The sequence below is a fragment of the Mixophyes fleayi genome, chromosome 2 (genome assembly GCF_038048845.1).
Source record: "Mixophyes fleayi isolate aMixFle1 chromosome 2, aMixFle1.hap1, whole genome shotgun sequence".
Lineage (NCBI taxonomy): Eukaryota > Metazoa > Chordata > Amphibia > Anura > Limnodynastidae > Mixophyes > Mixophyes fleayi.
The window spans coordinates 83292757-83315567 of NC_134403.1; the positions used below are offsets into that span (position 1 = coordinate 83292757).

Consider the following 22811-nt stretch of genomic DNA (forward strand, 5'->3'; position numbering starts at 1 on the left):
CTACCCCGGGAACCTTCAAACCTCTGCTCAGCTGTGATTGGATCATCTGCAGCCAGTTCCCTTTATAATGGCCCACCTCCGTTTAATGGGTGTCAGATCATCAGGTCTCCTTACCTGATAGGAAGAATCTCCTCTGTCTGCTGTTCAGCTACTCTCGTTGTTCCTGACAGCGTTACCGATATAGCTCATTTTTTCCCAGCTATACGTGTGCAGCTCTCAGCTTCTCAGCATTACCTGTGCAGCTCATCGCTTCCCACCTATACCTGTGCAGCTCTCAGCTTCTCAGCATTACCTGTGCAGCTCATTGCTTCTCAGCATTATCACTGCAGAGCATCGCTCATCATCAGTCCAGTTCCAGAATTATAACACCTGTGTGGATCTCAGCGATATTGTTCTCTACAGCTCATTGCTTCACCGCCTTATTTATTCAGCTTATCTCACAGTCAAGACCTGTGGCTTCACTGCAGAGCATTGCTCATCATTGGTCCAGTTCCAGAGTTATACACCTGTGTGTATCTCGGTGCTCCAGCTCTCTGCAGATCATCTTTTCACTCATACTGCCCTTCTGCCTTACCGTTACTTGGTGATTCCACATGTTATCTGCTCTGCACCCCCTAGAAGACTGCAACCGGCGGTTGAGTGCAGCTAAGACCACATTCCCTTGCGGGAAAACCCTGGTGAATACCTCTCCTCCGTTAGACTCCGGACCTCTTTGGGGGTAAGCTGTCACTCGAGCAGAGGTCAAGACCATTCCCATTCTCTGGCATTTGTGACAGGGTCTAACCAGAGCAGGGTTTAAGGAGATAGCATTTGGAGTAGGTCAACCTCAACATCGACCCATAGTCTGGTGTGGGGATTTGCATGGGCCAGGACAGCCTGTGTAAGAAGGGACAACAGGTAATATTTTTGAATACAGGGTGGACCCAAACCGCCTTTTTTAGCGTGGTGATAAAGACCTTCTGGCAGACCCTTGGGTGCCTTCCTGTCCAAACAAAGTGGGATACATTGGAGTGTATATCTTTGAGAACAATAAATGGGTCCCAGACCGGCAGAGTTTGGAATATATAATGGAGCCGGTGGAGGAGGTTCATCTTTACTGCAGCCACTCTGCCGATCCAAGAAATAAATTGTGAGTTCCAGGAGCATAAATCCTGTTTTAGAGAAGCAACTAAGGAGGGAAAATTGACTGCAAATAGTTTGTTGTAGTGTGTGGTGAGGTTGATCCCCAGACCTGGTGTGGCTGCCAGTTAAATTTAAAAGTGTCTTGTAAGTGTTGTAGGGCGCGAGGAGGGAAATTAAGGACGAGGGCTTCAGTTTTGTCTGAGTTTATCTTATAAAGCAAGCTATAGTCTCTAATTTCAAACAGCAGGGTTAGAATCGAGATATAGGGGTTTGTTAGAGTGAGAAGGACATCGTCCACATAGAGAGTGATTTTGAACGATCTTGTGTCAGATGAAATACCCGAGATATTTTGGTTACTTCTTATTCTAGCTTTGAGGGGTTCCATCAAGAGGGTGGAGAGGAGGGGAGATAGGGGACAGCCCTGCCTTGTACCATTGTGAATTGGGAATGGGTAGGAAGAACAACCATTGGCAAGGATGGCAGCTGTGGAGTTGAAGTACAATGAAGCTATGCCCTTGAGGAAGGGACCGCAAATACTAGTAGAGTTATGGACTTCAAGCATAAAGGGCCAAGAAACTCGATCAAAAGCTTTCTCAACGTCAAGGGACACCACCAGAGTGGAGGTAATGAGCTTATTAGAAGCATTGATTAGGTCAATTGTTTTTCTGGTGTTATCTGCCGTCTGACGATTTGGGATAAATCCCACCTGGTCTGGATGGACTAATGAAGGAATTACACGCGCCAGTCTATTAGCTAAAATTTTAGCAAACAATTTGAGATCCTCATTTAATAAGGAAATGGGACGGTAACTCGCACATTGACTGGGGTCATTCCCTTCTTTTGGAATAACCACTATGTTCGCTCTGGTGGTTGCCCCATCGAATTTCTTACCCAGAGTTATAGAGATCCAGAATCATGGGAGACAGAACAGGGCACATTTTTTTTATAATATATTGCGGTGAAGCAGTCTGGGTCTGGGGCCAATGTGTTTTTAAGAGACTTAAAGTGGATTTTAATTCTTCAGGAGTTATTTTTGTATTTAGAAAAGATAATTGTGAGTCAGATAAAGAGGCTAACCGGCATGATTCTAGAAAATGTTTAATTCTATCACATACATCTTTAGATGGGGATTGTCGATTTGAAGGTCATAAAATTTCGAGTAAAATGCACGGAAGTGGCCGTCAATTTTTTGAGTGTCATATATTTGCTAGAGGAAGCATCGTATATTGAAACTATTCCATTGCGCGTTCTTCTAGAGTACAAATGGCGGGCTAGCAGGGAGGCCACTTAATCACCCTTTTCACAGTATGTCTGGCAGAGCCATTGTAGGGTATTAGCAGCTTTAGAGGACTGGATTTGATGTAGTTCCGCTTTAAGGGCTACAATTTTCAGGTAGGTCTTACGTTTTGGGTAACAATGATGTTTCTCTGTGAGGATAGTTAACGAGGATTCCAGTTTGTGAATGCAATTTAATTGGGTTTTTAATGGCTGAGGGCATACTAATAAGGAGCCCACATATGGTGGCCTTGTGGGTCTTCCAGATAATGGAATGAGAAACATTCAGGGAAACATTTAATTCCCTAAAATCTGCAATCGACATGATTTTTTTATTTGTCTTTTTTTTTAGATAATAAACTATCCTGAAGACGCTAAGAGTGGCGAGGAGGAGAGATAACACTAATATCCAATTGCAATGAGATCGCTAACTGATCAGACCAGTGTATAGGTAAAATGTCAGAGGAGCATAATAAGGGGGTGGTTAATATCATATCAATACGTGTTTGAGTATTGTGAGGGACAGAGAAATGTTTGAGTAAAGACATGTGACGATGAGTTTAAGTCCCGCCACGTGTCGTAGAAACCATGAAGCTTAAGTAAAGAGCAAGCTGACGTGAATCTCTAGGTGGGTGTGCGGAAGGAGGAGGAACTGGCGAGCAATCTAATTTGACATCTAGTACGGTGTTGAAAACTCTACCAAGAATAATGTGCACCCTTGCAGACTGAAGAAGTTTAGATAAAAAATTAGTGTTGAATTGACTTTGACATGCATTTGGCGCATACATTGAGGCAAACGTGACAGGGGTTTGGGACAGTGATTCAGTTACAATCAGATATCTGCCCTGGTCATTGAGAACCGTGGAGTCTACAGTAAAAGGAACAAAGTGGTGAATTAGAATTGCCATACCACAGGTCTTTAGGAGGTATGTAGAGTAAAAGGTTTGAGGAAAGGTCCTGTTTGTGAGACCTGGGTGAGCATGGGCAAAGTGTGTTTCTTGCAATAAGATTATATGAGCATTTGAAGTGTTGTAGCGCCATGGTACGCTTCTGTGGGATATTGAGCCCATTCACATTCAGTGATACAACCTTAATAGTCATGTTGGCAGTTGAAATGGGAAGCGGAGCATGAAATGCAAGAGAACTCGATAAGAGAAGAAAAAAATGAGGAAGATTTGTAATGGAGATGTTAGTAAGGGGGAAGGAATGTAGGTGGGAAGTTTACTGGGGGGCGGAAGACCACCCTCCAGAATGCCGAAGTCAGTAGGACACATCCTGTGTGTCAGAGGGGTTTGCGGGGAAAGTGGGTAACAAACAAGTTTTTGGTGTAGTGTAAGTGTAAATGCACAACTTATAAAAGTTGAGGAGAACTGTTGAACCTCGGGGTGGCCACATATTAGGGAATGAGCCAATAGAGGAGCAGTGTCATATCTGGGAGGATGGACCATGGGTTTCACAGTGAGAACAGGTAAACAAAAACTTGGGGGATTACTGTGACAGAGAGTTTCTCTGTGTAGAATCTTTCAGGAGAACCAGGGAGCGGAGCGCTTCGATGATTGTGATGGAAGGATATTTCACCTGGACCATTAATGGAAGAAGCAGAACATACACCAAAAATGAATACAAATATAAAAAGACACTGAGACTTAATCTGGCCGACAAGGGGCCCACCCCTGAGTTCAGGGGTGGGAGCATTCTGTGTAGTGGAGGCTATAGGGGTTGATGTTGTAGGAGGTATCAAGGGGACTCCCAGTCTCTCAAACGCAGAAAGGCCTTTGTTGTGGGTCTTTATTTTGTATGTAATGTTATTGTGGGTGACTTGCAGGCAAAATGGAAATCCCCAGCAATAACGAATGCGATGATTTCTAAGGGCTTTCGTAATTTTAACCAAATTTCTTTGCTTCCGCAAGGTGGAAGGAGCCAGGTTTTGGAAAACTTGAAGATTGTGGCCCGAGTAAGGGATCACTGGGGTATTGGGCGTTGAAGAGATGAATTATTCCTAGACTTTTTAATAATAGAATCTCACAATCACGTCATGAGGGGGTTGATCTGCAGTTGGTTTAGTATGGAGGGCTCTATGAGCATGGACTAGTTAGAAGTCTGAAATAGGAGAGTGCGGTAGGCACTGGCAAAATAGGCCCTCAAGATACTTAGGCAGAGTATCAGCATCAATCAGCTCGGGTATGTTCTTAAAATGGACATTTATGCATCTCAAGCAGTTTTTGATGTCTTCAATGTGATCATATACATCAGTCAGGGACTGACGCATCTCTGTTTATTGCTTTTCAACGGACTGTTGGTAGCTGCAAACCTTGTGAACCTTGTGTTCAAGAGTCTGTAAGAAAGCCTAAAGCTGTGACTTCAGGTTTGATATCTCTGTCTGCCTGGTGGACTGAATTAAACTCAGTATTTGAAGAATGCAATATTATAAAAGGACACTAGATGGTGCCAGAGTACACTTAGAGAAAGGAGCCATGGAAGCTTTTGTATAGTGAGTGAGAGTTCCAGATATCTTGGAATAGAAGGGAATTATTCACAACTCTTATAGAGTCACTAAGTTACATTAGGAGATTAGCTTGGACTGTCAGCAGGTTAGATGAAACAAGCTAAGGTGGAGTTAAGACAGGGTAAAGGGTCTGAGAAAAATCACTCACTGAGTGGGTGTTATTCTGTCTCATATAGATGAGGAACTGTCAGGTTTGCCTAGGCAGAGTGCTGCAGACAGAAGCATTTATACAAATGATTACGATGGCTGAATCCTCAGTTTACTGGAAACTTGGTGTCAGGATCTGCCTGCAGCCTCCTGAATTGCATGCTGTTTTGCATTGGCAGCTACTGCCTTCTGGACCTTGGACTTGTTTTATTATGTTTATCTGGCAGTACCTCAGAGGTGCTGCTATTGTCCCTTTTCCTTTGTTATTACTAGGGGTTAACCTGTGTCACTAATTCTGCACCTGGGTGTTCCCTATTTATACCTGCCTCTCTCCCTCTCCTGTGCTGGTCATTGTTGCTTTGTTGTCTTTCCCGTTGGCTTGTCTCCTGGTTCTACTGAGCTCTCAGACTTCACATCACTACTCTGCATCTCTCCTCATCTAAACATTCCACTTGCATCCGCAGTATTCCTTGCAACCAGTATCCAGTCATCTCAGATATTCCTGTGCAGTTTCACCATTATTTGATTCATACTACTTATCTGTATTTTGATGAATAAACAACTATATTCTTTATCACATCCCGGGCTCTATAGCTGTGACTTACTTTGAAGCGTGACAGTATGACCAGTCAAAAAGACAGCTTTGGAGCCGTGTGAAAGATCCTGTTTCAGATTTTCTCCTGGGGCTCTTTCTGCAATTGTTTTTCATTTCTTTCCTCTTGCAACATATCTGCTTCACAAATTACTGAACTACCTTTGCAACAGACTCTACAAGCAGACAGAATTTTACTACGCTCTCAGTTGGCTCAATTTTCTGCCTTACTTATGGACCGACTCCTGAGACTGTCAGATTTTGTCTATCCCAGTTCTGATGCTGTTGATTTGTCTCATCCAACCTTATCTGCTGCTGAATCAGTGCAAACATCATCTCTTAATAGTGCTACTACAAATTTACTGTTTACTAAGAACTATGGTGTAAAAAACTCCAGATTCACAGGTGGTCCACACCCCATATGAGTGAAGAGGAGTGGTGGCGCAGAAGAACTAATAAATTATGTCTTTACTGTGCCAGTAATATACAGTTTTTACAAGACTGTCCTCTCCGCAGACCACGACAGCCTACAGAACCGTCTTCTGTTTATTCCCCTCCTCATTCTGTATTTGTTTGCGCTTCTCTTCCTGTTCCCACATTACAGCCTGTTCTGCTCCCTGGGATGAGGTCTAGCCTGCTAATTCCATCCACTTGTCTTGAGGTGCCAGTTTTGGCCGCCAGTCCAGAGGTGCCAGTTCCAGCTGCCTGTCTCGAGGCACCAGTCTCTGCTGCCTGTCCAGAGGTGCCAGTTCCAGTCACCTGTCTGAAGGTGCCAGTTTCAGCCACTAGTCCTGAGGTACCAGTTTCAGCTGCCTGTCTTGAGACGCCAGTTTTTTCTGCCAGTCCAGAGGTGCTAGTTCCAGTCACTTGTCTCAAGGTGCCAGTTTCATCCGCTAGTCCAGAGGTGCCAGCTCCTGTTGCCTGTTTAGAGTTGCCAGCTCCTGTCGCCTGTCCAGAGGTGCCAGTCTCTGCCTCCCGTTCCGAGGTGCCATCCAGTTCCATGGTGCTATCCAGTTTCGAGGTGTTAGCCTCAGTCTCCAGTTCTGAGTCTCCAGGCTCTGCCTCCAGTTTTGAGGTGCCATCCAGTTTCGAAGTGCTATCCAGTTCCGAGGTGCCAGCCGCTGCCTCCAGTTCCGAGTCGCCAGCTGCTGCCTCCAGTTCCGAGTCGCCAGCCGCTTTCTCTATTCATGAGCTACAGCCTGCTTCAGAAAGAGTGCAGTCCATACAGCCTGCTTCAATATGAGCTCTGCTTCTCCAATCTGCTTCAGAGACATTGTCGCTAGATACGGTTCAGCCCGACTTGCCATGCCATGTAGTTCAGCCCAAGTCGACACTTAATGCGGTTCAGCCTGAGTCGCCACTTGAAACGGTTCAGCCCGAATAGCCACTTGGTGCTGTCCATTCCAAGGCTTCTCCCAGTGCTGTCCGGTCCAGGCATTCCCAGGCAAGGCAGTCCTCAAAGCATGCCCAGTCTTGGCAGTCCTCCAAACGTGCCCAGTCTGGGCAGTCCTCCAAGTGTGCCCAGTCGGAGCCATCTTCCAAACGTGCCCAGTCAGGGTCCTCCAACGCCGAGGATCTCCAGTCTGCGCCGCCCCTTGCCGAGGGTGCCAGGTCCGAACCGCCCCTTGCAGAGAATGCCAGGTCCAAGCTGCCTCTTGCCAAGGGTGCCAGGTCCCAGCCACCTCTTTGCGAGGGTTCCAAGTCTGAGCCGCCTCCTGCCGAGTGTGTCCAGTCCGAGGCGGCACCTATCTTTGAGTGGCACCTTTCTCAACTTAGTGCACTTCTGAGGTTTAGTGGTACATGTATTTCATCTGCACCTAGTCTTGTTAGTGACCCAAAGAGAAAGGTACTGTTTTTGATATCTCACTTTAGGAGAAGCCTTGAAATGGGCAAAATGCTATTTGGAGACTATCCATCCTGTCTTATCGGACTTGCAACTCTTTGCTGAGGTGGTAATTGGCAAGTTTACACCATCTCCTGCAGTGCCATCTTGTGGGTTACCTGTGTAATCGGCAATACCACCCAGCACATCAGGCCACAGTGCTCCACCCAGTTGGCTCAGGCTTCTATTCCGAGCAGATCCTTCAAAAAGACAGGACAAAAGAAGAGAGAAGGGTCTGTGGTACTTCAACTTTGCTCTGTCATGACTTCTTTCGCCTTCCAGCCCGTGGACGAGGACTTCTCTGCCTGATCCCCGATTGTGGACTATGATTCTGATGATTTTAATTATTTCTGGCAATATGGGCGTCTGGAATCCGCCCTAAGGGGTGGAGGGGGGGGGGGGGGGGGTTACTGTAAGGATCTGCCTGCAGCCTCCTGCATTGCATGCTGAAATAGAAAGAAGAGTAAACTTTATGTCAAGGAGAGTTAGGAGCAATAGGCTGGTGCGATGCCCCCAAGGCTCAAACAACGTTACAATTTTATGCAGAGGCTTGTGTGCTATGCAGACCAAAAGGGGTCAGTGTCTAGCTTTTTTAGAGTCAGACAAATGGATGTCAGAAATTTTCTGCAGTTAGGTTAGGATCTGATATAAAAAACTGAAGCTCAGAGTGACACTTTCAGATGTGAAACTTTATCATTATGCAAGTGATAGTTGAAGAATGCAATATTACAAAAGGACACTAGATGGCGACAGAGTACAGTTAGAGAAAGGAGCCATGGAAGCTTTTGTATAGTGACTGAAAGTACCTCTTATAGCAGGGAATTCAATTGGCCGCGTTACTTGATAAAGTAACGCGGCCCGCCCACTATTACCATTATTACGGTAATACTGCATGTAAATACCGTTATTATGATAGTTTTAACGCCAGCTTTTTGTAGAAAGCCAGGTTAATATTACCGTAATAACTTGGATTTGCAAAACGGAATTTGAGGGTATATTCTATCTTATTTGGAAAGGAGCTCTGCTACCGTGTGTCTTGTCACAAAGGCTATCAGGCCACACCTTGTTGTTTGAGCATTTTTATTTAGGACTCACATGGATGAATGCATTTCTCCAACCAATTTGCCGACACTTATGCTATAAGTCTGCATGTTACAGGACGGTTGCTGATACCTAATAGCAGCGTCGGACTGGCCCACCGGGATACCGGACAAATCATCGGTAGGCCCCGCTGCCCTACGGCCACACCCCCTTCTAGAAGTGGGCAGAGCCCATTAAGCTTACCTGGGGGTCGGTGTCCTCCTCGACGTCCCCGCTGCCCTCCCCGGTGTCCCTGTTGCTGCAGATGACTGGCTGTCAGTGACAGCCAGTTATCTTACACATGTGATCGCAGCTGCGATCATGTGACCTGCCCCCTCCTCCTGTCAGCTGACTGTCTGATGATCCCGCTGCCGCTGAAGGACTAATGAGCAGAGAGGCTGCAGCAATGAAAATATAGGTAAGTAGACTTTTTTTTTATTTTATTTAATATTATTGGTTATATCTTTTAATTTCCACCAAATTCCAGGATTTGCAGCATGGCACAGAATTATCTTATATACATCTGTGCTCTAGCTACAGGGAGAGCAGAGGCTGACTCCTACTTTGAAAGAGAAAATTCCTTTATTTGTGGTTTTATATTTGTGCTGAGCTGATATTATTGATGAAATTGACAGGTAGAGCTATTGATCAGTTGATATTTTAATAAAACAATTTGCCTTTAATTTTCGTTGTCTTTTAGCATTGTGTATAACCATGCTGTAGGTTTACAATGATACACATTTGACACATTATGATGACATACAGATATTTTGATTATACAAAGATTCAGATGTGTGCATGTGCTTGCATGCAGGTTGCTCTATTAAAGTGGCTGTTCATTTTCTCACCGTCTGTATTTATATAGAGCCTTAAATGATGAAAATATACAAGCCCTAATTCAATATAATGTAGAGTGCATTAGAATAAATGTACAAATATGTGTGAATTGAGAGCACTATTCCATGGCATATGTGAATTGGGGGGCACTATTGTAGGCATAATATGAATTGGGGACACTGTTACGTGGCATATGTGAATTTCAGGTACTACTGTATGGCATAATATTGTTTTGGGGGCACTACTATGTGGCATAGGGGGGCTGCCTATCTATACTAAACTATAGTGGGGGACTGCCTATGGTAAACTATAGTGAGGGGGGGCTGCACAGAGAACACTATAGGGAGGGGGTGAAGGGACCTTTAATGCTGGGGTGGTTTGGTTCTATAATTGAATGTGGGGCTGAGTGTGGGGAGGAGGGCTATCTATTAAATGTGAATATTAGTTATTTAATGCTAGGAATGGTTGTGGGAAATGGATGTATTAAATATAAATGCTATTAATTTATTGCTGGGGCTGTTTGAAGGGAGGGTAAAAGGTTTATTTATTAAATGGGAATACTATTAATTTATTGTTGGGGTCGGTTGGAGGGAAATAGATCTATTTATCAAATGTGAGTACTATTACTTTAATGTTGGGGCTGGAGAGAGGCCTATTTATTAAATGTGGGTGCTGTTGATTTAATGGCAGGGATGGTTGGAGTTTTCTAAATGTACCCATTATTTTTTCCAAATAGGACCCTCAACATTCCAGGATCCAGACAAGCCGCAACTAAAGAAACCAGCAGCCATAGGTGGTAAATGTGACAAGAACAGGTAGGACAGTCTGTCAATTGTTCTAGTGCAGGCTTGGATAACCTGTGGCACTCCAGGTGTTGTGAAACTACAAGTCCCAGCATACCCTTTCAGCAATAAGCTGCTATATATTGGCAAAGCATGCTGAGGCTTGTAGTTTCACAACACCTGTAGTGCCACAGGTTAGCAAGCCTGGTCTAGTGGGACAATCCTGATTTTTGGTGACTGTTCTGCCCAATCTAAGGGGCAGGTCAAGACTGTGTACTCTTTATATAGACACTGCATTCTTTATATACTACACTATGGTGCTAGCTGTCCTTCGTGCATGTCGGGCGTGACGTCATCACACCCGCCCGACATCCATTGCGGAGCGCAGCACGGAAGAGGAGACCAGGGAGGGAGCCGGATCGCCAGCTGAGAGCAAGGTAAGTATTTTCTTCTTCTTTTTTTCAGGAACATTTTTTTTTAAGCTGTCTCTGACGGGCCCCCTGGCCTGCAGGGCCCCCAGGCACCTGCCCATTGTGCCCTATGGAAGAGACGGCCCTGCCTGTTGTGACCTAGCTATCTCCTCTGACCTTCCTTTGGATTTTGTTTTGGTACTTTGCAGCTAGTTTGCTTGGTTGGTTCTGAACCGGATTGATTGACTACGCTCCGTTCACTTTGTTACTACACTGGTGGCTGACTCAGAGAACCGTGACCTGTGCACCCTCTTGCAGCGAAGCCCAAACTCCCTTGTGGGAGTGCCTGGTGAACACCGGGGGTGCGTTAGACTATGCGCCTCTCTGCTCATCAGCACAAATACCTGCTAGTAGCTACTTTACAGCTCGTCACGGTATACTCTGGTCAAGAATATGAGTGGTCAGGAAGAACCCTCCGCTCAAGATCTTCTGCTCCATCTTGCTCAGAGAATGGACCAGCAAGAGTCTAATCAAGCTCAGCTTCTACAGTGCCTCCAGGGGGTCAAATCTTTTTTAGACACCCTCCAAGAATCCCTGCTGGTAAGTTAAGCAGCTGTGGCTGGCGCTGCTTCCACGGTCAGTACATCTACTTCCAGGGGATTACGTATTTCCTTACCTGAAAAATATAACCCCAAGAGATGCTGAGGGTTTCTTAACCAGTGTGCCATACAATTTGAACTGGCTGCTGAAAATTTGTTTCTGAACGCACCAAGGTGGTGTACATTATTTCGCTTCTCACATGCCAAGCTTTAGCCTGGGCTTCTCCTCTCTGGGATAGGGATGATTCTATATTGCAGAACTCTTCTCTCTTTATCGAGAATTTTTAGAAGATTTTTGATGAGCCAGGCTTAGTCTCTTCTGCTGCTTCTGGATTGCTTGTCCTTCATCAAGTCTCCTTAACTGCTGGCCAATATGCGTTACAGTTTTGGACTCTAGCCTCTGAGCATTGCTGGAATAATGAGGCTTTAGTGGCCACCTTTTGGCAAGGGCTTAATTAACGTATCAAAGATGATCTAGCCTCCCATAACCTCCCAACCAGCCTAGACAAGTTAATTTCCCTCTACATTAAGGTGTATATTCGCTGCAGGGAGCGTTTCCAGGAGAGGGATTACTCTCATTGCCCCTTTCATCATCTGGCTCCTCAGTTTCAATCTCCTGTAACCACCTCTGAGGAACCCATGAAACTAGGTTCTTCTCGCATCAGAAACCACCTTTGTCTTTATTGTGGAGAACCCAGTCACCTTGTCTCTTCATGCTCCAAGAGACCAAGAAACACCCCTTCCTAGGCGATGTTAGAGGGTTTGTCCAAGGATCCAGGTCCCTTACCCCCTACTCTTCAAGAGCCACTGAATTTCTTATGCCTATAGTTCTTTTTTCTCTGGATGGCCCCCAGCAGTTGTCAGCCTTCGTGGGCTCTGGATCCGCTGGAAACTTCATATCAGCCGAGTTGGCCTCCAAGCTCCATCTCTCCATTCATCCTTTGCCACAGCCTTTGGCCCTGACTGCGATAGATGTTAACCGTGCCGCCAACAGCTCCATCAATCGCATTACCAGTCCATTATGGCTGTTGGTAGGAGCCCTCCACTCTGAATGGATAAGTTTCTTAATTCTTCCTCAGTCTATCAATCTGGTAATATTAGAACTACCTTGGCTCAGGGCACATTCGCTGCAGTTCGATTGGCTCTGTGCTCAAGCCATCTCCTTGGGACCTACCTGCAAACATCAATGTCTATATTCAGTACTTCCTTCTAGGGCTTTGATTCCTTGCCTAGCTTCCGCTTCCCAGCCTATTTTTTCTGAAGCCTACACAGATTTCCTGGATGTCCTTAGCAAAGCAGCCGCTGAGTCTTTCCCGCCCCACCGACCCTGGGATTGTCCCATCAACCTTGTTCCTGGTAAGAGGATCCCTGGGGAAGAGTATTTCCGCTATACTTACCAGAGACTCAGGCCATGGCTGATTACATTTCCGAAAACCTTGAACACGGTTTTATCCCTAAATTTAATTCTCCCACTGGTGCAGGATTCATTTTTGTTAAAAAGAAAGATGGGTCTCTAAGGCTTTATATTGATTACTGTATATTGAACAATTAAGAATCGCTATCCTCTTCCTCTTACATCGGAGCTTTTCGACCGCATCTGGGGTGCCCAGATTTTTACTAAATTAGACCTCAGGGGAACCTACAACTTGATTTGGATTCATCAAGATAATGAATGGAAGACCGCTTTCAATACCAGGGATGGGCACTACGAGTACCATGCTATGCCCTTCGGACTCTGCAATGCCCCAGCGGTCTTCCAGGAATTAATTTCGAGACCTATATATATTCTTCTGTGGTTGTCTACCTCAACAATATTTTGATCTTTTCTCAAGACCTTTCCTCGCACCAGGAGCATGTCAAGGTTGTTCTATTCCACCTCTGAGAGAACCACCTATATTGTAAGTTGGAAACAAGCATGTTTGAACAATCACAAGTACCTTTCCTCGGATACTTAATTTCTGATATGGGGTTGCAGATGGATCCTAAGAAAGTGATGGATATTCTTGTTTGGCCTCAACCCTCTGGCCGTAAAGTCACTCAGCGTTTCATCAGTTTCTGTAATTATTACCAACAGTTCATCGAAAGCTTTTCCTCCTTAATCGCACCTATCACTTCTCTCACCCGCAAAGGAGAACATGTGAAAGACTGGCCTCAAAAGGCAATTTTTGCCTTTAAATCCCTTAAGGAGGCCTTTAGAGCTTCTCCTATTCTGAGACAACCTGATCAGCACCAACCGTTTTTTCTTGAAGGGAACATTTCTTCTGTAGGTGTAGGGGCAGTACTTTCACAAAAGTATTCCACTGGCACCTTCACTCCTTGTGGATTCCTCTCCCTGAAATTCTCTTCCTGCGAGGTTAACTATGCCATCGGTGATAAGGAACTTTTCGCAATCAAGGTAGCTCTGGAGGAATGGCGGTATCTTCTGGAGGGGACTCTCCATCCAATTAATGTATTTACAGATCTTAAGAATCTTACCTATTTACAGCCAGCGCAATGTCTGAATCCTCGGCAGGCCCATTGGTCACTTTTTTTTCTGATTCCAACTAATCCTGACCTTTCACACAGGTTCCAAAAATGCCAGGGCCGATGCCCTTTCTAGGTCTTTTGATCTGTCTGATTCCTGCCCTCTAGATCCTAAACCTAGCATTAGTCCACTCAAGATTCTAGCTTTGACCAAGTCCTCTCCGAAGACACCTCCCATTGGGCATTCCTTTGTGGATGTTCACCTTCGCCCCAAACTTTTAACCTGGGCTCACGACTCCAAATTTGCCGGACACGCTGGCACCAAGAAAACCATTGCTCTCCTATCCCGTAATTATTGGCGGCTTTCCATAAGCTCTGAGGTCCACAAATTGGTAGCAGCCTGTGACGTTTGTGCCCGCCACAAGACCCCCGGGCGCTCTCCAGCCAGTCTTCTTCTAACACTTCCTGTTCCAGAATCACCCTGGACCAGCATTTCCATGGACTTTATTACGGACCTCCCCAATATTCATGGTTTCAACACCATTTGGGTGGTGATGGACCGTTTCTCTAAGTGGGCAAACTTCATCCCTCTTAAAAAGTTACCTTCTGCCACAGAACTTGCCCTTCATTTAATCGGGAATATCTTTCATCTTCATGGTTGCCTACTGAAGATCATTTCTGATCGGGGAGTACAATTTATTTTCAAGGTTTGGAGATCTTTTTGTAGTCATCTTGGGATCCAGTTAAAATTTTCCTCGGGCTACCATCCCCAGTCGAATGGTCAAACTGAGCATGTCAACAGGGATTTGGAGACCTTTCTCTGCTGTTATTTCTCTGATCATCAAGCCTCCTACAGCATCTTCCTTGGGAAGAGTTTTCTCCTAATAACCATCAGCACAAATCCACCAGAGCATCTCCTTTCTTTACCATCTTTGGCAGAAACCCTATTTTACCTACCTTCTCTGACGAATCCAGCATATCCATACCCGCTGTACAAGAAATTGCTTGTGACTTTTCCAGGATCTGGATCTGAATACAAGACAAATTGCTACAAGCCTCCAACCACCACAAACACTTTGCGGATCGCCATCGCAGGAGCCATCCAGTTCTTCATGTAGGGGACAAGGTGTGGATATCCACCTGTAACTTCAAACTCAGAGTACCATATATGAAATTTGCACTGCGGTATATTGGTCCCTTCAGCATCTCGTATTTTATCAATGCTGTCACTTGCAAACTCTGTTTGCCTCCCTCTCCGTGTACATAATTCCTTTCATATATCCCGACTTAAACCTTCAATTCTCAATACATTTTCTAAAGTAATCTTCTACCTCGTCCTATCAAGTCTGTCCTGGGTGACGAGTATGAGGTAGATGGTATCTTGGATTCTCGTTCCATTCAAGGCAGAATACAGTTTCTAATTCATTGGAAAGGTTATGGCAAGGAAGAGAGATCTTGGGTCGACAAGAAGGACTTGCACGCACCTCGTCTTCTCTCCAAGTGTCTCAAGGACCAGTCTGCACTTTGTTCTGTCCCATAGTGTAACAGATTCTGGATACTATATCACTAATCTTGATTAGCGCTGGCTTACCTGAGGTGCGGAGTCTAACGATCTCCCCGGTGTTCACCAAGAACCGCCGCAAGGTGGGGTGGGCTTCGCTGCCAGGAGTCGCAAGTCGCGGTCCCCAGGTTCGCCCCAAGATGTAGTACAGCGGAGTGAAGCGGAGGTAGCGGAGTCAACAAGCCGGTTCGGTACACAGGAATGGAGGCAGGCAGAATCAGAAGGCAATTTGGAGTCAACAAGCCAGGTTAGGTACACGGTTCACAAGAATAGGAAAATGGTCAGCAAGCCGGGTTGGTACACAGGGGTAGGAGAACCAGAGAAGTCAAACAGGCAGAGATCAGCACACAGGTAGACACTGGAAACTGGAAGACACTGCAATTCACGAAGAACAGGAGCCAGGAACAGGTAAGTGTTGCTCTGACACTCAGCAAGTGCCAGAGTGAGGTTTTTATGCTGAAGGGGATTCAAAATCCCCGCCTCTGAGATGTGGTCATGTGACCGCCTCCGGGTGCGGTCACGTGGTCCTGGATGCGGAAGTGCGGCTTCCGGACGGAGCGGCGGGGATAAGGTAAGTCCGTTACAGTACCCCCTGCCATAAAGGTGGACTCCGAACACCTAATAGGGTTTCAAAGGAATTTTTTTATGGAAGGATTTAAGCAGACGGGGAGCATGCAGATCAATGGCTCTTACCCATGAGCGCTCCTCAGGGCCGTAACCCTTCCAATCCACCAGGAACTGTATGGCACCTTGGACTTTACGAGAATCTAGGATAGTTTTAATCTCGTATTCGACTTGATCCCGATCCACAACAGGAGGCGGAGTTCTGGATGAGGTGGAGAATCTGTTGGTTACCATCGGTTTTAACAAGGAGACATGAAAGACATTGGGTATACGTAAAGAGGGAGGCAGACTCAATCTAAAGGCTACGGGATTAATAATCTCAGAAATAGCGAATGGACCAATAAACTTGGGAGCAAATATTTTACTGGGAACCTTTAAACGAATGTTCTGGGTGGATAGCCATACCCTGTCACCGACTGAAAAACTTGGAGTCATTCTTCTCCTTTTATCATAGAATTTTTTTGGAACGAGTGGTTGCTTTCTTTAAATTTATCTTGGTCTGTTCCCAAATAGCAGAGAAGTTACGAAACCGAGAATCCACTGCCGGAACTTCCGAAGATGAGATTTGAGAGAAGGTGGGTAGTCTAGGATGGCAGCCATAAAGAACAAAAAAGGGGGAGTTAGAAATGGCCTCATGGAAATGGTTGTTATGGGCGAACTCGGCCCAAGGGAGAAGATCCACCCAGTTGTCTTGGTTACTTGAGATAAATATTCTTAGAAATTTTTCTAATTCTTGGTTGGTTCTCTCAGTAGCCCCATTGGACTGGGGATGATATGCGGAAGAGAAGTCAAGCTTAATCCCGGATTTATTGCAAAAAGACCGCCAAAATTTTGATATGAATTGTGATCCCCTATCGGAGACAATATGTTGAGGACAGCAATGGAGGCGAAATATTTCTTTAAGAAAAAAATATCGGCTAAGGAGGAGGAAGAAGGAAGGCCTTTAAGAGCAATAAAGTGAGCTGTTTTAGAGAAGCGATCCGTGACCACAAGCACCACAGTACAGGATTTGGAAGGAGGAAGGTCCGTAATAAAATCCATGGAGATCTGTGACCACGGGTAATCAGGAATGGGTAATGGGAGCAAGCATCCATAAGGCTTCTTCCTAGAGCTCTTGTGTTGAGCACATTTGGAACAAGCAGCGACAAATCTCGTCACATCTTCCAGCAAGGAAGGCCACCAGTAACTTCGGGACAATAAGTCCCAGGTCTTGCGAATGCCGGCATGCCCAGAGAAGAGTGAGTGATGAGCCCAGTTAAGGAGCCGGGTGCGTAGATGTGGCAAGATGAATGTTTTGCTAGGGGGACAACCCTTTTTCAGGTGTGTAGCTGCCAATACTTGACATGGATTTACAATGAATTTATTATCTTCTGAGGATTCCATGTCAGCTGGATCAAAAGAGCGAGATAAGGCGTCTGCCTTCGTATTCTTGGATCCCGAGCGAAAAGTGATGTTGAAATCAAAACGTGAGAAGAATAAGGACCACCTTGCTTGTCGAGGGTTTAGACATCGAGCAGTGCGTAAGTAAAGCAAATTCTTATGGTCGGTATATATGGTGATAGGAAATTGCGCTCCTTCTAGTAGATGTCTCCATTCGGAGAGAGTCAACTTGATGGCCAGGAGCTCTTTGTCGCCAATCCCATAATTCTTCTCAGCAGGTAAAAAGCGACGGGAAAAGAATCCGCAGGGATGAAGTTTTCCAGAAGGGTTTCACTGTGATAGTACAGCTCCTGTGCCAACAGAAGAGGCATCTACCTCCAGGACAAAAGGACGTGAACAATCCGGCTGTTGAAGAATGGGTGCAGATGAAAAAAGAGACTTTAATAATATAAAGGCTTGGATAGCCTCAGTGGACCAAATACTAGCATCAGCAGATTTACGGGTCAATGCTGTGATGGGAGCCACAAGAGAAGAGTACCCTTTGATAAATTGACGATAATAGTTGGAGAATCCTAGGAAGCGTTGAGTGGCCTTAAGACCCGATGGTTGGGGCCAGTCAAGTATGGCTTTCAATTTCGTGGGATCCATCTGTAGACCGGTGCCCGAAATAATATATCCCAGGAAGGGAATCTGTTTCTGCTCGAAGGTGCATTTCTCCAATTTGCAAAATAGATGATTTTCTCGGATACGAGAGAGGACCTACAATACATGAGTGCGATGGGATACTAGATCTTGAGAAAAGATGAGAATGTCGTCCAGGTAGACGACTATGGATTGGTACAAGAGGTCTTGAAACAGCTCATTCATAAAGCCCTGAAAGATGGCCGGGGCATTGCATAACCCAAAGGGCATGACCAGGTATTCGAAGTGGCCATCTCGGGTGTTGAACGCCGTCTTCCATTCATCTCCCTCCTTAATGCGTATGAGGTTATACGCTCCTCTGAGGTCAAGTTTAGAAAAGATGGTGGCACCTTTAATCCGGTCAAATAATTCGTAAATCAGTGGCAGTGGATACCGATTTTTAACGGTAATGGCATTCAAGCTTTTTTACGAAGAAGAAGCCAGCCCCAGCTGGGGAGGCAGACTTGCGGATGAAGCCCCTTTTTAGATTTTCTTGGACGTACTCCTCCATAGCCTTAGACTCCGGGAGGGAAAGGGGGTAAACACGGCCCCTGGGAATGGGTCTTACCGGTATCAGGTCAATGCCACAATCCCAGATTCTGTGAGGGGGAAGTCTAGTGGCCTCTTGTTGACAAAAAACATCAGAGAAGGTTTGGTATGGTTCAGGCAAAAGAGTCACAGGAAATTTTTGGGAACGTCTGGGACTATTCGGAGGAACCACTCTCTGTAGGCAGTGAGAGAAGCAGGACTGTCCCCAGGACAATATGTGACCTGATTTCCAGTCCAAGGTGGGGGAGTGAAGATGAAGCCATGGAAGTCCTAGTATGACTGGGTTGGTAGATCTTTGAATTACTAGGAAAGAAATCTTCTCCCGATGAAGCGCTCCTGTCTGAAGCAGTAGGGGAATAGTGCGTACCAAGATGGACCCCCTCAGGAATTCTTTCCCCATCAATGGCCATTAGAGAGATGGGTTGTTCCAAAGCTTGTGTGGGAATGGCAAATTGTTTAACTACCGCGGCAGAGATGAAATTTCCTGCGGCTCCGGAATCAAGAAGAAGAGCCGACTGCGGGAAAGTTTGTTGTCCTAACTGAAGGGAAATGGGAATAGACAGGCAATCATTACTACTGGGAACTGACTGACACTGAGAAAAGAGGCCCAACGATACAGCTCCTGAACTCGTTAGGCCCTGTCGTTTCCCGAGCGTTTAGAACTAGAACTCAGAAGATGGCCGCTCTCTCCACAATATAAACACAACCTTTCCGAAATCTCCTCTCCCTTTCTTCGGCTGACAGGCGGGTCCTTCCCAGTTGCATGTTCTCTTCAGGAGGAAGAACAGGGGTTTGGAAGTTGGGAGCCAAGCGAATCATACTACGCTGAGACTGTTCCTTCTCAGAATTACGTTCCTTGAAATGCAAGTCAACTTTGACACAGAGGGAGAGAACATCGTCCAAAGACGTAGGGAGTTCCTGAGATACCAGCTCGTCTTTGATTCGGTCTGAAAGGCCCTGCCAGAACGTAGCTACTAGGGCTTCATCGTTCCAGCTAAGTTCAGAGGCCATAGTTCTAAAGTGGACCGCATACTGTCCAACAGACTGGTTTCCCTGGCGGAGACGTAATAAGTCAGAAGCGGCATTGGACACCCTTCCTGGCTCATCAAATATTTTCTTGAAAGTAGACAAAAAGACGCTGAAATTATGTAGAATGGGGTCGTCCCTCTCCCATAAGGGGGAAGCCCATGCTAAGGCTTGACCGGACAATAATGAAATCACATAGGCCACTTTTGTTTTTTCGGAAGGGAAGTTCCCGGGTAAAAGCTCGAATTGTATGGAGCATTGATTTAGAAATCCTCTGCAATACTTGGGATCTCCATCGAACTTGGGTGGGTTAGGTAACCGTAACTGTGAGGAAGAAGTTGCTGCTGCGGCCTGAGGTATAGGAGCCACTGCCGGCCCGGGTGATCCACCCGCCACTAGGGTGTTCTGGACAACATCCAACCGAGTGGATAAACTATTGAGGAATTTTAAAAGTTGCTCTTGGTTAGCTTCTTGCTTATCCATCCTTCCTACTAAATGCTCCAACAGATCTTTAGCTGTGGTATCCATGGTCAGAGCAAACTGTAACAGATTCTGGATACTATATTACTAATCTTGATTAGCGCTGGCTTACCTGAGGTGCGGAGTCTAACGATCTCCCCGGTGTTCACCAAGAACCGCCGCAAGGCGGGGTGGGCTCAGCGAGACACTCAGCGAGTGCCAGAGTGAGGTTTTTATGCTGAAGGGGATTCAAAATCCCCGCCTCTGGGATGTGGTCATGTGACCGCCTCCGGATGCGGTCACGTGGTCCTGGATGCGGAAGTGCGGCTTCCGGACGGAGCGGCGGGGATAAGGTAAGTCCGTTACACATAGAGAGGGGATGGGGGTACTGTCAGGCGCAATCTCCGCACTCTCACTAAGTGCCGGAGACAGCCGCCTGTCTTACCCTGATCATCGAGTCCCATTGCCTAGCAATGGAATGCTTCCTGGTTTCTGTGTAGGGACACACTGCATGTGCATGCGCAGAAGGACATCACGTCCCCGTTGCTAGGAAACGGGACGCCTCACCTGTCAGCGGTCAGCGTCTCTGACCGCTAATTCCCACCTCTCAGGGGTCTCAGCCTCTAGCACCACTAGGGTGCCACAGTATTGGTTCCCACCTGCTCAAGCACTCTGTCTGTATCCAATATCTGCTCCTGTTGTGACCCGGCTATCTCCTCTGACCTTCCTTTGGATTTCGTTTTGGTACCTTGCTGATAATTCTGGTTTCCTGACTCCTGGCTTGCCTTTGACTATTCTTCAGATCTCCCCTTGTACCTCGCTGCTCGGTTGGCTCTGACCCGGAGTGATTGACTACGTTCCGTCCACTCTGTTATTACGCTGGTGGCTGACACGGAGAACTGCGACCTGTGCACCCTCTTGCAGCAAAGCCCAAACTCCCTTGCGGGAGTCCCTGGTGAACACCAGGGGTGCATTAGACTCTGTGCCTTCCTGCTCAGCAGCGCAAATACCGGCTAGTAGCTACTTTAGCTAATGAATAGTAACTGCAACATGTAAATGTTTAAACTACCAACGTTTTTTACAGTATGCAGCTCAACATTAATCTATATTTTCATTTAGTCCCCTCCCATGATTTATTATTAGGTCTCTCAATTAAATTCCAAACAAATAAAATCTCCTTTCCTAACTCCAAACAGAGATAGTGACTGTGATCTGCTGACAGTGAAAGACAGAATATAAATAAGAAAACATAGCATCTGCAATATTTCTGGTTACATGCATGAATTTTTTTTAAAATACAAATTTAACCACAGAGTGTTACAGACAGAAAGACTTGCATGGCATAATTCCTACACAAGGTTACCAACTGAAATACTGAGATTGTGTGGATAGATAGGTTCATAGTAATTGCTTTAGGTAAACTATTACCTTCATATATAAAGTAACACAAGTGTTTGCACAATTGCTTGTCTTGTTACTGATTTACTAAAACATTTTACATCTTAGAGGCCATTCTCTACCTCTTTTTCTAAAAAAAAAACAAAACACAAACACACTCATCACATTTAATTTTTTGGGAAAAAAATAAGGATTTAATGAAAACGAAGGAAATTAGAGAAAAAGACGATTAAATAAATTCTTTTGCCATGCGCCTCTCCAATAGGCACTGTTGCTACTGTTACCTCCATTTCTTTAGTTATTAATGTATTTTTATTGTGTTACAGGGCTGGGAGGCTGGAAGAAATGATGACTGACTATATCTAAATCCTTTAACGCCTGAGAAGAGGAATATCAGTTTCCTGACCATGATGCCCATCCCTAACAACAGGTAACACTTATGTTATTAACCCTTTATATATTATTAGGATATTTATGTATATAATGTATCTATTTGGATCGCTCTGTACCATCCAATATTTAAAGTGAAGGTTAGGGACAATTGCCTAATATGTAGAATATATGCCCAACAATTATTTTCAACGGGAGGTCAGAGGTCAACTCTATTTCTATTTTTATTTTTATCTATATTTTATTTTTTATATATATATTTTTTTCATTTTTACTTTTCATTTTTTCTTATTTTTATGTTTGACAAATAAGCAGAGGAATATCATTGACAATTGATGTAGTGAGAAAGGAGAATATATTTTTTCTATATTTACATTGGTTTCATAAATTTCCTATATATCCTCAGGATTGAGATATTTCCGGAGTTCCAGGAAACCTGTCTATGAATTGATGGACATATATGATAGTTCTATTGACTAATACATCTACATAGATGTTTAAATGAAGAATGACACACGAGGCTGAAGTTAGCTTCTTATTCGGCCAGCTTCTTATTCGTTTCTAATTCGTGCTCCAGCTTCTTATTTAGAAAAGCTTATTTTTAATGGATTAAATCAATTTGGATCACTGATTTCACATCAAATTAACACTACAGGGGGTCCCTTATACAAAATGCAATAGTATTTTGCCTGACCCAACATGGTTATGGGCATGAAATCAGGGGGCCAAGTGGGTAAAGTCACCATATTTTATCATTTTAAATAAGTAGCTGCAGATTTGCAAGTGTTAAATGCCGTTGGGCCAGCAATTTGACAGTGGGAATCAACACAGGGTGGTCAGTTACACATAAAACATCTGTCTTTTGCCTGGCCCAACGCTGTTTTGGGCATAAAATCAGGTGGCAAAGTGGGCACAGATAGCATTTTGAGCATTTTGAATAAGTAGCTGCAGTTTTTCACGGCTTAAATGGCGTTGGGCCAGCAATCTGACAGTGGGAATCAACACAGGGTGGTCAGTTACATATAAAACATCTGTCTTTTGCCTGGCC

The 22811-nt window shown here is 45.1% G+C and overlaps 1 protein-coding gene across 7 annotated transcripts in view; it reads left to right on the top strand.

Moving 5' to 3' along the window:
- The window catches only part of STAT6 (signal transducer and activator of transcription 6), a 331337-nt gene that overhangs the window by 63553 nt on the left and 244973 nt on the right, over positions 1–22811 (top strand). For 2 of the 7 annotated variants that reach the window (XM_075199413.1, XM_075199415.1), the window contains exon 1: positions 21709–21803. In XM_075199413.1, the coding sequence (XP_075055514.1) occupies positions 21781–21803 (23 nt within the window). In that variant the 5' untranslated portion in view covers positions 21709–21780. Of the gene's footprint in view, positions 1–21699; positions 21804–22811 lie in introns of those variants that run through there. The other 5 variants (XM_075199421.1, XM_075199416.1, XM_075199414.1 and 2 more) reach the window with 5 other exon arrangements.